The sequence below is a fragment of the Brassica oleracea genome, chromosome C2, assembly GCF_000695525.1.
Source record: "Brassica oleracea var. oleracea cultivar TO1000 chromosome C2, BOL, whole genome shotgun sequence".
Lineage (NCBI taxonomy): Eukaryota > Viridiplantae > Streptophyta > Magnoliopsida > Brassicales > Brassicaceae > Brassica > Brassica oleracea.
The window spans coordinates 52798403-52812333 of NC_027749.1; the positions used below are offsets into that span (position 1 = coordinate 52798403).

General features: G+C 33.7%; 2 protein-coding genes across 4 annotated transcripts; one reads left to right on the top strand and one right to left on the bottom strand.

Moving 5' to 3' along the window:
- Positions 1-4203: 4203 nt before the first annotated feature.
- On the bottom strand, positions 4204-6117 carry LOC106325235 (auxin-responsive protein IAA9-like). 3 transcript variants are annotated; one of them, XM_013763270.1, is made up of 6 exons: positions 6023-6117; positions 5282-5764; positions 4985-5214; positions 4746-4887; positions 4608-4669; positions 4204-4512 (listed from the first exon to the last, which is right to left on the bottom strand). In XM_013763270.1, exons 2-6 carry the CDS (start codon positions 5746-5748, stop codon positions 4475-4477), a joined length of 939 nt encoding a protein of 312 aa, XP_013618724.1. In that variant the 5' UTR covers positions 5749-5764; positions 6023-6117; the 3' UTR covers positions 4204-4474. The 3 variants fall into 3 exon arrangements, with proteins under 3 accessions (XP_013618724.1, XP_013618722.1, XP_013618723.1); XM_013763268.1 differs by having other exon boundaries at positions 4204-4518; XM_013763269.1 differs by having other exon boundaries at positions 4204-4518; positions 5931-6116.
- Positions 6118-12524: 6407 nt separating this feature from the next.
- On the top strand, positions 12525-13480 carry LOC106325172 (uncharacterized protein At5g65660-like). The gene is made up of 2 exons (XM_013763195.1): positions 12525-12884; positions 13279-13480. The coding sequence occupies exons 1-2, from the start codon at positions 12609-12611 to the stop codon at positions 13459-13461; spliced, it is 459 nt and encodes a 152-aa protein (XP_013618649.1). The 5' UTR covers positions 12525-12608; the 3' UTR covers positions 13462-13480.
- The last annotated feature ends 451 nt before the right edge of the window (positions 13481-13931 follow it).

Below are 13931 nucleotides of genomic sequence, written 5' to 3' on the forward strand. Positions count from 1 at the left end.
TAACTTTAACTATATTATATAGCATCTATATACTGACTGAACAGATTAACTTAATTAACGTTTTTGGTTTTGGACTATATGTGAAAATTTTGTATGTTTGAAGGAGAAAGGTCGAAGTGCATTTATTATTACAAACAAAATAATTTAAATTGTCCACATTTCGGATGATCCAAATAATAATAAATTATATGGTGACGACAAGAGCTAATGATATGACATAAAGATTAGACTGGTCCAGCAAATTTTTGAATTCTTGCTATGGCAAAAATGGTGGTTTCCTTTGACTGGGATAGTTCTAAGTTCTAACTATCCCTTTTAAAATCTTTTCGAATATCCATTAGATCTACTGGCTGATGATCAGTGCCTAAACTAACTCCATATTACTAGATCAGTGGTATAAACTCCAAAGCATACATTATTAAAGTTTGTGGCTTTGAGTATTTTGGAATTTCGCAGATGAGCCACATGACTGAATGAAGGAAACAATACGGATTAAAACTAACTAGTTATGACTTCATGCGTGCACGCCATGGAATTATTGACTATCCATTAGAAAACGAAACTATTACTTCGTAAATAACTTAACTAGGTTTTATAAAATTGAATGAGATCTTTTAATGCGCTACACATCACAAGTATACACACTTAGTTACTATCCGGACAAAGTTGATAATCAAGCCTTCCAAAACGAAAAAGAAAAATTGAACAATAATAATGCTGATACTATTTTGTCCAAAAATAAATAGATCACGACCACCCATGATTGATAGCTGATAAGAAATATATGGATACCATCAATTCGGTGGGTTGTCGAAGGTCTACCAAATAAAAACACACATTCATTCTGTTGATCGTATATGCATTTATGAAAATTCATTTATATGATTTATACGCACTTATGAGCACTAGGTTCACCCCAGAGGGAATACAAAGTTAATATGTTTTTCTAGAATTTGAATCCAGCAGAGTGCGTTTGAACTGTTCTGTTCTAAACTTTGGGTCAAACATATTGGATAGTCAAGACCATCTCCAATTCACCTCTATTTATATCTCTATATTTTTCTCTAAAATAGAAAAACTCTATTATAGAAGTGAAAATGCTTCAATGTATACTTCTATAATAGAGTTTATTTATTTATAGGAAAAAATATTGAGATATGCTATTTTCACCTCTAAATATAGAGGCAAAAAGTAACTTTTCTCTATATTTTCTTCTAAAATAGAGAAATTCTATTATAGAAGCATACATTGGAGTATTTTCACCTCTATTATAGAGATCTCTATTTTAGAGAAAAATATAGAGGTATACATTGAAGATGCTCTAATGGAACGCCTAGTTCTAACCATACATATATATTATTATCAAATGAGAAGAGCCAAGGTGAGAGAACGCGATTTGTACCGTTTACGTGGGGAAAAGGTGTAAACAATTTGTTCGTTTGTTTTCTCAAAAAAAAAACAATTTGTTCGTTTGTATATAGTTTATATGTGTTGATTTATATGTTCGTATTCATATGTATTATTAGATTCATGTGAGATTGATTGATAAATCTAATGTACTATAAATTTTTAAAAACACCTGATAATGACATTGATATGTCTGAGTTTTACCCTTTTACTGCTACAAGGTTTGAATACATTCCTAGTATCAACCAAAACAATATGTTCACAAGTTACCATTTTAACATTTTAGTTGGCATTTTGTGATTGTTGGTTTCATATGTATATAAATAGTTGTGTACATAGAGATAGTTTAGAAATCAATATAAATGAGTGTTAAAGGTAACGCCACGTTCCATCGTTTAGAAGCATACTTCATTTCATATTTTTGGAGACAAATTTGACATGTCATTCCCTAAGTCTTTGTCATATTTAATTTTAGAAATGTTCAGTAATACTATATAGTTGATCAACTTATATAAAACTATATAGTCCGTCCCATTCGAAGCCAGTGCATCGAATCGAATTAAATGAGATTCACAAGCAATGACTATTTGTTTATGCGCATACTGCTAGGCTTCACATGAAGCTATAAGAATCACACATCTATCCAATTCTTTGGATAAAAGTAACAAGAATGATTTAAATTCGACTAGTAGATTCTTTTGTTATTAGAGTATATGAGTATTTAATTATCTCGATCGAATTTATGCGCTGGAATTGATTAATTAATGCATCTTTGAAATTTGATACTTGGAATATAACCTATCATTGGGGTAGGGTTTATTTCAAAGGATGATAAAACTATAACCTATATGTTGTTTTGTCAACGCTAATGGAAATTATAAAAATGAGCAATAAATGATATCATGGAAATATTTGTTTATAAAACAATTATTAATAATCAAACCACCATTGCCAAAGTCTAATGCGCACTATGTTCGCATCTTTGGGTACAGAAAATAATTAGAGAAGGATGAGAAAATATTATATACAGTCGATATCCCATCAATATGTTCATGTATCGTTGATTATTTTGTGAAACGATGGAGTTCAATACACTATTAAAACGTACTCACTGAATTTTAAACTGATACCGCTGCTGAAATCTATGATATATTCATCTTGGAGAGTTTAACTTTCATGAGTTTAACACTCATGAAGTTTTGTTTTTTTAGGTTTGGTCAAGAGTTTCATGGAAAGTTAAATTTTTAAGTCACGATATCGCCTGGACAATTCCCTGCGCAAACCTTTCTTTTTTGCTAAACTGTAAATATCATATATGAAGATAGATTCTACAAAAAGTATTATCTTGGTTCTGAACCATCTTGGCAAAAAAGAGAAAAACAAGATGGGTCAACATTTTAAACTAGAGACTAAGGACTTATCGAAGCCACATAGCCATAAGATCTCTAAATTTCTTATACTTCCTTCTAGCGGAGATAACGTTTCTCAGCTCTTTGTCAATGCTCCTGAAGACCGCGATCGCCGGGAGAGAGATCTGGTTATGGATTAAGTTATTCCGCTGCTTCCACAGCTGAAACACCACTGTTTGAGTTGCTAATTTCCTAAGCAGAGATAGTCTCTTAGAGCTAGGGACTCGGATCCAAGAGAGTAGCTCTGCCCAGTCCGTGAGTGGAGAGGTAGGAGGATGGCATCTGCTGAAGACGTAGCTCTAGACGTCGAGACTGTATTCGCAAGACAGAAACAAGTGCTCCCTCGTTTCTGGTTCTCTTGAACAGAAGGAGCAGAGGGGTGATAAAGGGAGACCCCACGAAGTAAGCCGGGCCTTTGTTGTTAACCTGTCATAGTTAGCTGTCCACATTGTAAAGGCATGCTTTGGTATTGATCCTTTGAACCAGACCACGTCATGCCAGTGTTGAATCTCCTGCTTTGGCCTCAGGGCTTCCCATGTGGTAGAGGCGCTGAAAACATTAGAAGGAGAGTCACCAACAATCCATTCATATTCGACATCAATATCATGAGATAGAGGAAGAGTTATAGTAGTGAGATGAGAGTGTAGATCAACTTCCTTTGTCTCGTAGCATTTGGGTCTTCGAGGAGGACTATTAATGTTGGTTCAAGGATCTACCTGCGCCAATAATTTAGCAGCATATCAAACCGACTGCCACAAGATATAGGCATTAATTTCTCTGATATAATAAGATAGGAGACGTAGATATCCACAAAAGTTATAGTGGCAGATTTGAGAAAACCAATTAGAAGTTTAGAACTGGATAGTTAACTTGAACAGCTAATTGATTTCCATTGGTGATTTCATCCTATGCTTTTGGTTTAACGTATGCATTTTGGTTTAACGCTCTTCCACATGTAAATGTTTTACAATTTAATAACCCACCTCCCCGATTTAAGTAGGATCGATATTCTAAATTGTTTTACGAGTGCATGCAAACAAAACCTGCGGGTTCCATTCTTGACAATCAGCTTTTCTAACCAGACAAAAATAACATGTCGTCTGCTGCATCAATCGTAATTCGTAACTGGAGGTGGACAAGAAAAAAAATGCTATCGTATAAACAAACTAAACCGAAATTTTTGTATATCACCTGAATAGTTTCACTAATTGAGAATCTGACCTGAAACCAAATGTAGTGTATCCGAACCAAATTGAATAAATTCTAATTGGGTGTTTCATATTTAAAATAATCCATCTAGTTGAAGTTATTTTTGAACTTAAACATAGCTCTGTTTACGACAAAGCCGAATTATAACAAAACGAAGCTGATAACTAAAGGAAGAAGGTGGAGAGGTAGAATAACATTACATTAATATCCCAGATAAAATAGAAAAGTCAAACCACACGTCGAAATCAAATCAAACCAAACATAGACCAGACTCTAGAAAGTAGAAACAGCTAAAGCGTAGTCAATTCTTCTTCATTTCTTACATACGTAGTTTTTATAATAAAAAAAAAATTCAGAAGCTAAAGATGTTTTGAAATTTTTAAAAACACCACCAAAAGAGATATTTCAACCGCACATAATCTGTATAACTAAGAAAGCTTTTCTCATTTTTAAGCTCTCATCTTTGATTTCTCCATTGCTCTCGGAGCTGCAGCTGCAAACAAACATCACAATATCGATCATATAACAAGACACTGCGATTATCACATTAAACACGTTAACAAGTGGAAACAAAAGACATACCTAACCCAATGGCATCACACCCTTTCATTATCTTCAGCTTCTTGCAGACATCAATAAACATTCTGTAGATTAATTAAATCCCAATCAGTATCTTTCTAATGCATGTTTAGATTTTATTCCAAAAGCATAAAAACTTACTCCCATGGAACATCTCCAACAAGCATCCAGTCTCCATCCTTGTCCTCATAAGTGAGCACATAGTCTTTTCCATTCAGGAGATCCTTGAGCTTGGTCTCACAGAGCTTATCCTTCCCTGCAGCTCCGTTAGATCCACATTGACCTAAACACAAAATAATCCATTGCATTCACTAATCGATCTACCATGAAATTTCTATTCAAAGCCTCGTATTAGCAAAATCACAGAGAAAACATCTCACCAAGAGTGAAAGTGGTGAACATTTTCTCCAAGTCTGAAGAGAGCTCCATGTAGTTAGTGTAGCTCCTCAGGTCAACTTTCCTCAGATAAGGAGCACCATCCATGCTGACCTTCACGAAGAGGGCCGTCGCGGAACCTGGCTTCCCATCAACTTCATCACTGTTCTTACAAGTGGTGGCCAACGTGTTCTTCCTGTAGGATCTCACTGGAGGCCAACCAACAATCTGTGCCCTGAAAAAATAAAATCAAAAATTTACCCTTCAGCATATCAAAACTCAAGCAAAAGAAGCTACACTACTTGGCTGCAGGTGGGCTAGAGCTGTTGGTCGTAGCGCTCCCCTGTCCCTTGGGGATGTTCTGCGTCACTTCCTTCTTCATTACAGATTGGTTAGCTACAACCCCTTGAGGAAACATCCAGTCTTTCTCAGTATAAACCGAGCTTTCAGACTTATCCATTGCATCAGAGAAGGCTCTTTTGTTGCCGTTCTTCAAGGAAACCTCATCTTTGGAAGGAACCAAAGGAAAGAAAGGCTTCTCATCAGGAGACCGGGAACCAGGAAGGCCAAGCGTCAGCTCGGTAGCTTTCAGGCTAATAGCAGCTTTGTCATCAAGGCCAGAGAGAGTCGAGCTTCCAACGGAGGAAGAGGAAGAGTCAGAGAGGCCCAAGTAGTTATGCTCCTTGAGTCCTCCCGAGACGCAGCAGTTGCTAGTTGGTGATGAACTCGCTACAGATACATTGCTCTGCAGCTCTTCCTCCCCTGACATTTCTTAAAAAGGTTTCCTAAAATAGAAACCATATCAAAATTAGGGTTTCCTAAAATAGAAATGCGAGGAATCACTCTTCTCCTAAACCAATCAGATACGTTCTTCGTCAACCTGATCTCAGATTCTCACCATCTACGATCTAAATAACAGCTAAACAGAAACCGCAATTCGAGATAATCTACCGAAGATGAAGCTCGTAGATCTAGCGACTCTCTCTACTCAACGAATCGAAGCTCGATTACTTCCGATTCCGAAGCATCTAAGAAGGTTTTACCTCGAAGAGAGAACGAATCGCTGAGAGAGAGAGAGGTGCGACTCAAAGGTCCTTCCATACAAAAAACTCGTTGCTGCTGCAGAGTGATTAAAAAATTGTATATTTAATAATGAAAGTGGTTTAACTGTAAATAAGTGGAGGACGTTTGATGGATTCTGATCCGACGGGTGAGATTTAATCCAGAGGACCGTAGCCGTAGGATCTGTGGTGAGTTTTTTGAGCCGTTGATTTATTGTCGGGGGAGTCGGATCCTTTTTTGATTAAACCACCCGAAAGGGGATGGTTGTCTGCAAATATTAAATTCCGATCCTGACCTTTATCTTTGACGATGATATTACCCTTGTGAAGGGTGTAGTGGTAATTACGAGGTGAGGAAAAGAGGAGTGAGAGGGGGGGACAAGAGAGCGGCATTCCAAGTCGGTTTGCCGGGTGGTGAATGGGACATCTAACCTCCTCCTCATAATCTAATTTCCGTTTTTTTTCCTTTGATTAACTTCTTAATCCTTTTTGATAATCTTTTCTTTTTTTCATTTTAATTAATGTTAATCCGCCACCTTCCTAATTTCTTTTTAACTTTCATTATTGCACTTCCTCATCGTGCTTTCATTTTTTTACTTAGATTGGCCCAACTGAATGGGGCCCAATGTATATACATATGTTAGAGCATCTTTATTGGTGGGACGAAGAGAAAGGGAGAGAGAGTCCTTTGTCTTGCTTTTTTTTTTTTTTTTTTTTTTTTTTGGTCATTGAAGAGTAAGAGACAGCCCTTAATTAAGGGTTTTTTCCCTTCTCTTTCTTCCTCAGTTCCCACCCTTTTCTCTTAAGGGATGCCTTAAGGGACTGCCAATACAGATGCCCTTAGTCCCCTAAACTTCAAATTTTCATTTTGCGTTTTTTATATATGTTTTTTACTTACCTTATGTTTTTTTTTTTTTTTTTTGTAAACTACTTACTTACCTTATGTTTCTGTTCTTTTTGGTCCCTTAGTCTTCTAGATGAATGGTAACGGTTATCTTTTTATTGTTAAGTTTATACAATGGTTTAGACGAGTTTGCTGAGAATAGTATAGCATTTAATTATCTTGTCATTGCATTCGTTTCTTTATTTCACCGTCCACAGAGTCTAAAGATTTGGTTAATTGTAGTGACCGTAAATTATTTATGTTTTTTCAATAGATAAAGATTTACTTGTAATCACCTTTCGAATTTTAAAGATTTAATTATCGACCAACAAATACTTACTGTAAAATGGGTCGGAGAAGGGCGCATAATAATAACAGGCGGTGAATATGGAAATGGAACACGCATGGGAAGCAAAAGATCTGGCCGTTGAATATTATGGAAGGAAGCCTGTGTCCGTCCATCACGAGGTTCTCTGACCGAAATCATCACTCTTCCGTACAACTCACGTTAATTATTATTATTATTTTTTTTTTTTTGAACTTTGCTCACGTTAATTATTGCCCTCTTATTTAAAAAATAAAAATAATTTTTCTTTTGCACAAGATGCGAATTAAAAGTACATAATAAACATCTCCAAAATAAATTATATGCACGTTTATGCACCTTCAAAAAGTATACGAGTTTTCTTAACATTACCAAGCTTTATAAAGTTTGTTCCTCATATTTTATATGTCGAATATTTAAGTGAGGAGAAAACGGAATTTATGGGGAGTGAGGAAAGAAGAGTGCAAAGAGGAGTTTATATTTCAGTATTTAATATTACATGTACTTAAAATATGTGTGGCTAGTTAAATACTACTCCCTCCGTTTTTTAATATAAGTCGTTTTAGAGAAATTTTTACGTTTCAAATTATATAACGTTTTCGGTTTTTTTTTTTTGACAACACGTTTTCGATTTTCTATATAAAATTTATTAACACTTAATGTTATATGACCAATGATAATATACCTTCTATTTTATTATTGATTGATTTGTGGTCTACGTTGCACGGAAACTTCATCCGACGTCCGCACTACAGTTAATTAAACTAACTAATAATTAGAAGGAGATTTACGACAAGACACGTTAGACTCTTACTAGGGCCCAGACTTGCACAAGCATACAAATTACATTTTGTATCATGAGGCCTTATTTTGTACTATAATTCACCGATTTAATTATAGGCCCATAAATCATTTTCTTATTAATGGGCCAGGGCCACTAAGCGCGTTTACTAGGATACTTGGCTCCCCTTTCGTACTGATATTTCCTCGTTAGAGAAGTCAATGTTGCTGACTTGCTGTCCGTATCTATATTTTATATGCTCATTTTATTCGATAAATTTATATTAAATATACACATAACTACTAATTTAATTAGTTATCAAATAGTTGACAAAATTTAAAAATATTTATCACATTGTTTATATCGTCTTATAATGCGGTCAAACCACAAGCTATTAAATCGGATCTTCGTATAAGACAATGTAACAAGGCATGATCATGAAAGTAGTAGGAGAGGAACGTTAAAATAGATTTGACCAAAATCAGATACACCTTCGAGTTTTCACATATAAATATCTCGTAACATATAATTCCATCCCTCGTAATAAATTATTACATAAGATAATATATAAAATTGTAGATATATCTAGCTGTATATGAATTGGATTTTTTTTCTTCTTCTGTATATTGAATAACACCTGTATTAGCATTAGTACCTATCTCAATGGGTCTTGGTCTACGTCAACATGGTCCCATATAGCTTAGTTTTACTTGTGCAATAGGTTTGGATTTTTCTGTAAAAATATAAATGCATACTAAATCACTTTTTCTATATAAGAAAATATCTTAGTTTCTATAAGTGATGTCACCGAATCAGAAAATCGATATGCATCGTTGATTAGATTGGAGTAGAAAAGGACTGATATCACTCTCAAAACAAGTCCAGCATGTTGCATACCCATTGAGATCGTAATTGGTAGATGATACAGTCCATTGAATTATATGAAAACATACATATGAATACGATAGTTAAAAAGTAACGTTTTATGGAATTTTATCTTGATAGAAAGCAAAGACACAAGTTGTAATATTAAAGTGTCGGTTGGGTTTGTGTAGTGGATAACACACTCATTGACCTTAAAAGTAACGGCGGTGACCAGTTGAAGACCCATTTACAGTTCAGACACAGAAACACGCATATAAATATAAATAGCAAGTCTAGTTCAATCTTTCAAGTAAATCTCGTAAGACTAATAATATTTTGTTTATAATATATACCAGATATGATAATGATTAGGACAAACATCGTGAAAATGCAAAGAAACAATGGTAGTTAACTAAATAGATGTTGTTAACCATTATAAGAAAAGGATTGGTGGCAGCATGAAATTGTTTAGGATAAACAGCCTGAAAATGCAAAGAAACAATGGTAGTTTACTATATAGATGTTGTTAACCATTATAAGAAAAGGACTGGTGGCAGCATGAAATTGTGTAGTTCTCATGTCAATGTGAAATATTTAAGCCTGAAGGAAACAAACGTAAATAAAAAATAAAAATAAAAACTGGGAGATCTTTTATTTTTGTATTACAAAACTTGTGAGACCTTGAAAGGCAAAAAATATTAATCATAAAATTTAGACTCGCTGAATTTGGCATTATTTGCAACTAAAACTGCAAAAACAAAAATACAGATTTGCACAAAAAAAACAAAAATACAGCTATTAGAAAAAAAGAAGTCAAAAAAGTAAAGAGTATTCTCAAATAGAAGTTCCACACGGCAGCTACTCTTTTGTTTTTTCATTAGATGTGTATAGCAGCCGTAAAATTTACAATTTAAATTTGACTTTAATAGTATTTATGGGTTACTGACACTGTCCCATGTGGTCAAATTATATTTTAATTCCTGTTATATTGCATTTCCTTATCATTTCTAGGCATATTCAACGATCATACATGTTACGTTTATATATTGCTATGACATACACGTCAACCGTTATCATAAACATAATAAAATACTACGAACAAGCTATTCCCATGATCATATCTTGTCATGGATTTCTGTACTTTCAGTTGTTGGGTCGTTTAAAATCCATGGACTGATGATATTTGTCCCTTAGGAACTCAAAAGGCCAAAGGACCAACCACAAAAACGGTCAGGTCCATTCTCGTAATTTCAGTGGTAGTTTTGAGTAGCAAGGGTTTTCTTCATTAGACAACATTTTTATTCATTTCTTATAAAAATGTCAAATCTATATTCTAATAATAATAATAAAAAGAATCAAACTGAAAAACTAAAAGGAGGAAGAGAGTGAGACGCAGTGCCGGCAAAAGTCCCAAACATTTGACGTAAGTTAAGTTATTTCATAGTCATCCGGAATTTCTTTTTCAGTTGGTTCAATATACCAAGTGGGGACTAGTTTGTCTTGGGCGGTGTAGGAACCAAACATAATTCGACAATTCCACACTATCGGTTTTGAAGCTCAGCAATTTATACTATAAACAGAATTACCACAACTTATTGTTTGTTTTCTTAAAAAAAAAGAACACCTTTTTAATTTTGATTTGTATATTTTTCTTTTACAAACAACGAATAAAAAACAGAAAGGACGTTCGTATGATCAAGGAATTCGTACTCAACTTCTCTTCCAATAGTTTGAACTTGGGTGTTCCTGTTAGCACGCGCCCACACAAATTAATGCACATGACCATAAAATGGTATTAATTTGTTTTCATATAGAGTAGAAGTTTAGCTATATGCCTATATCACACTAACATGTCTAGGCCAAATTGTCGTTAGGATTTGCTTATGGCATTTACATTATCAAGAACTGAACTGAACACATCCGATGAAATATTTGTCTTGCCCTCCAATTTTTTTAAATATCATAAGTAATATGACGTTTAACTATTGAAATTTCTCTATATTAAACCTAGTCTAAAAATGTTAAAGGCTTTTAAAATCTCGGCCATAACATTATGAATAAAATAATTATATATTTATCACGTCAGGATACATATTATATCAAGTGATGTACGAATGTCTATCAGAATTATTGTAATCGTTGAAAATAATCGATCTCAATAGAGACAAACCATGTGATAATTGTTTTGGTTTGGTAGCATAATAGTATTAGTACCCGTACCCAGCATATACTTTTCATCGTATTTAAAAACGCCAAAGAATATATTATAGAATGTATAAACTCATCAACGAGCTAACGCTATTCGTTATTGCTTGCATAAAACAAAACAAAAAACTATAGCGATTTTTCTTCGTCTTTAACTTTAAGAAGAATAATAGAATTATGTTATGAACTCTTTCTAGTCCGACTTGATGTGTATCTAAACCGCAAAAACACGTGAGAGCGCATTGCATAGATGTGAAGAAATGTTTCAATGTGGGTTTGATACAGAAGAGAACATGAAATTGAATTTTCTGGAAGTGTAAATAATTACTTATAAAACAGATACAACGGAAATTTTAGTTAGTATATTTTGTAGGAGTAGCTAATGGAGATAATAGTATGATTATGGTAATTAACGAAGATTAGGTCAGGTAACAAAGGCAAAAAACGTTAACATGGTGGAGCTTTAAGTCCACGTCTTCTCCGTACAGGCAGCCTCCCTCTGTCCTCTTTCCATGTACACTTTCCACTCTCTCCCTCCTTTTAACGCCTCATCTTGATTAAACCGGAAACAAAGAGATAAGAGTCTTTTGCCTATTTAATGAAACTTTATATTTTAGGTATTTGTGAAAATGTTCTAGGGAAAGTAAACATGGATAATGATACCAAAATTTTATTCCCTAAAAATTTTGTGTAAGAATCTCACATATATTATGCCTATCAACGTTTCTAAGGAATAAAAATTTGCTAACTTAACATATTAGAAATGATAAAATAGAAAGAGAAATTCCCTATGATAGTCATTTTTTAGTTTTTGTCACAAAAATAGCTTTCAATAAAGAAAATGATCAAAATAAATTTTATTAAAGGGTGAAAATATATTTTTACCCTAGGATTAACTAATCTAGACTTAGGGTTTAGAGTTAAGGGGTTGGGTTTTGGAGATATAGTTTCAAATTAAAAAAAAACTATTAAAAATTTCAAAATAAAAAGAAGCTATTTTGGTTATTTTTTTCTTCTTGAGAGCTATTTTTGTGACAAAAACTTAAAAAAAGATATTTGAAAGAATTCCCAGATAGAAATGATAACATACTACTTAAAAAAAATTATAGCTCAGTTAGTGAAACTTATTTTTTCAGTATAAGTTCATTTATAATTTCTAACCGTAACATAACAAAATGATAAAATAGAAATGGTTCAGCAAAGTCAAGAAACATATAAAATCCTTATGTATTTTTTAAGAAATCCATCCTTTGATAATATAATAGCTAACGGGAATAAAAAATTTCAACGGAAAAAGAAAAATGACAACTTTATTGTACAGCATTTTTGCTTTTTTTTTTTGTACTGAAGCCATAACTTTATAACAGTAGTAAGATAAATTAAATTAAAAGTGAATTTTCTTTTATAAATAAGCGCTCAATATCTCCTCTTCCTTCTCCGTCCCCTGTTTAAGTTTTCTCCAAACTCACACAAGCTCCCTCTCTCTTCTCTCTGTTTATCTCTCTGACGCATGAGAGAACAAACTCATCTCACAATCTCAGCCTTCGGTTATATGGAGAACACTCAAGGATCCTCGCCGCCTCACATGGACGCTTCTCGGCCGTCACTAGGATTCCCTCTCGGCACAGCTCTGCTTCTAATAATCATTTTCAGCCTCTCTGGGATATTTTCTTGCTGTTACCATTGGGACAAACATCGCTCGCTCCGCCGTTCTTTGGCCAATGCCTCTGGTCATCCCTCCGCCGACATAGAGTCCTCTCCGTTCAAACCTAGACCCCCTTTTCCGGTATACTCTCCTCTCCCATTTTCTGAAATTATTATAAATTACGATTTTACCAAAAAAAAAAAAAGGGAAAACATATTTGCCACAACATTTTATTTCCATTTCTCATGGAGGATTTAAATCTCGTATGTTTGAAAGATTTTAGTTACTATTAAATTTAGTAAAAATAAGTTCACAAGTTTTTTTTGAGTAAATCCAAAATAGGGTTTCTTATAAATATTTTAGAAATCGGAAAGTAAGTTAAAAAGCATATGGAATACATTACTATCTTGATGAAATTGTAATTTATTAAGGACCAAAAGTTGAATTTTGAAAATTTTAGTAAGTAGAAAGTAAAATAAATAAATATATAAATCTAGTGAGTTGATTATGAACTAAAAATAACTATTGTGAACAGGATTTGAAGAAACCCCAGGATCTAAGCATAACGGTGTTGATGCCTGGAGATAATACGCCTAAATTTATAGCATTGCCGTGTCCGTGTGCACCACCTCGGCCAGAGAACCTCACCGTTGATGTCCAAAGTCCACCGCACTCACCACCTGTTAAGCCGCCGCGTTTTCCCATTCCTCTTTGTTAGATTTAATTTAGCTAAAAGATAACACAAAGGAGGAAAAATGTTGAAATATCTCGTTTTGATGTACATGTGAATCATAATTTTTTTTTTTGAAACTATTATAAATTTAAGAGTGAATTTGTTAGAATACTTATTCTTGGGTTCACCCCTAGGTTGAACCTGTAGGTTCACCAATCAATAGGATTGTGTTATTTCATATTCGATATTTTAAAAAAAAAAAACAAAATATTGTCAATTAATATTATCTTTTTAAAATTAAAAGGTTTTAGAGAAATAAATAAAAAATAGTAGTAATTACAAAAAAAAATATTTTTAACGTCATCAGCAAAACATTAAACCCTAAATCCTAAACCCTAAACCCTAAATCCTTGGATAAACCCTAAACTCTAGGATAAATCTTAAACTCTAGGATAAATTTTAAACTTTAAATCAAAATCACTAAACACTAAAACACTCAAGGGTTTAGGGTTTAG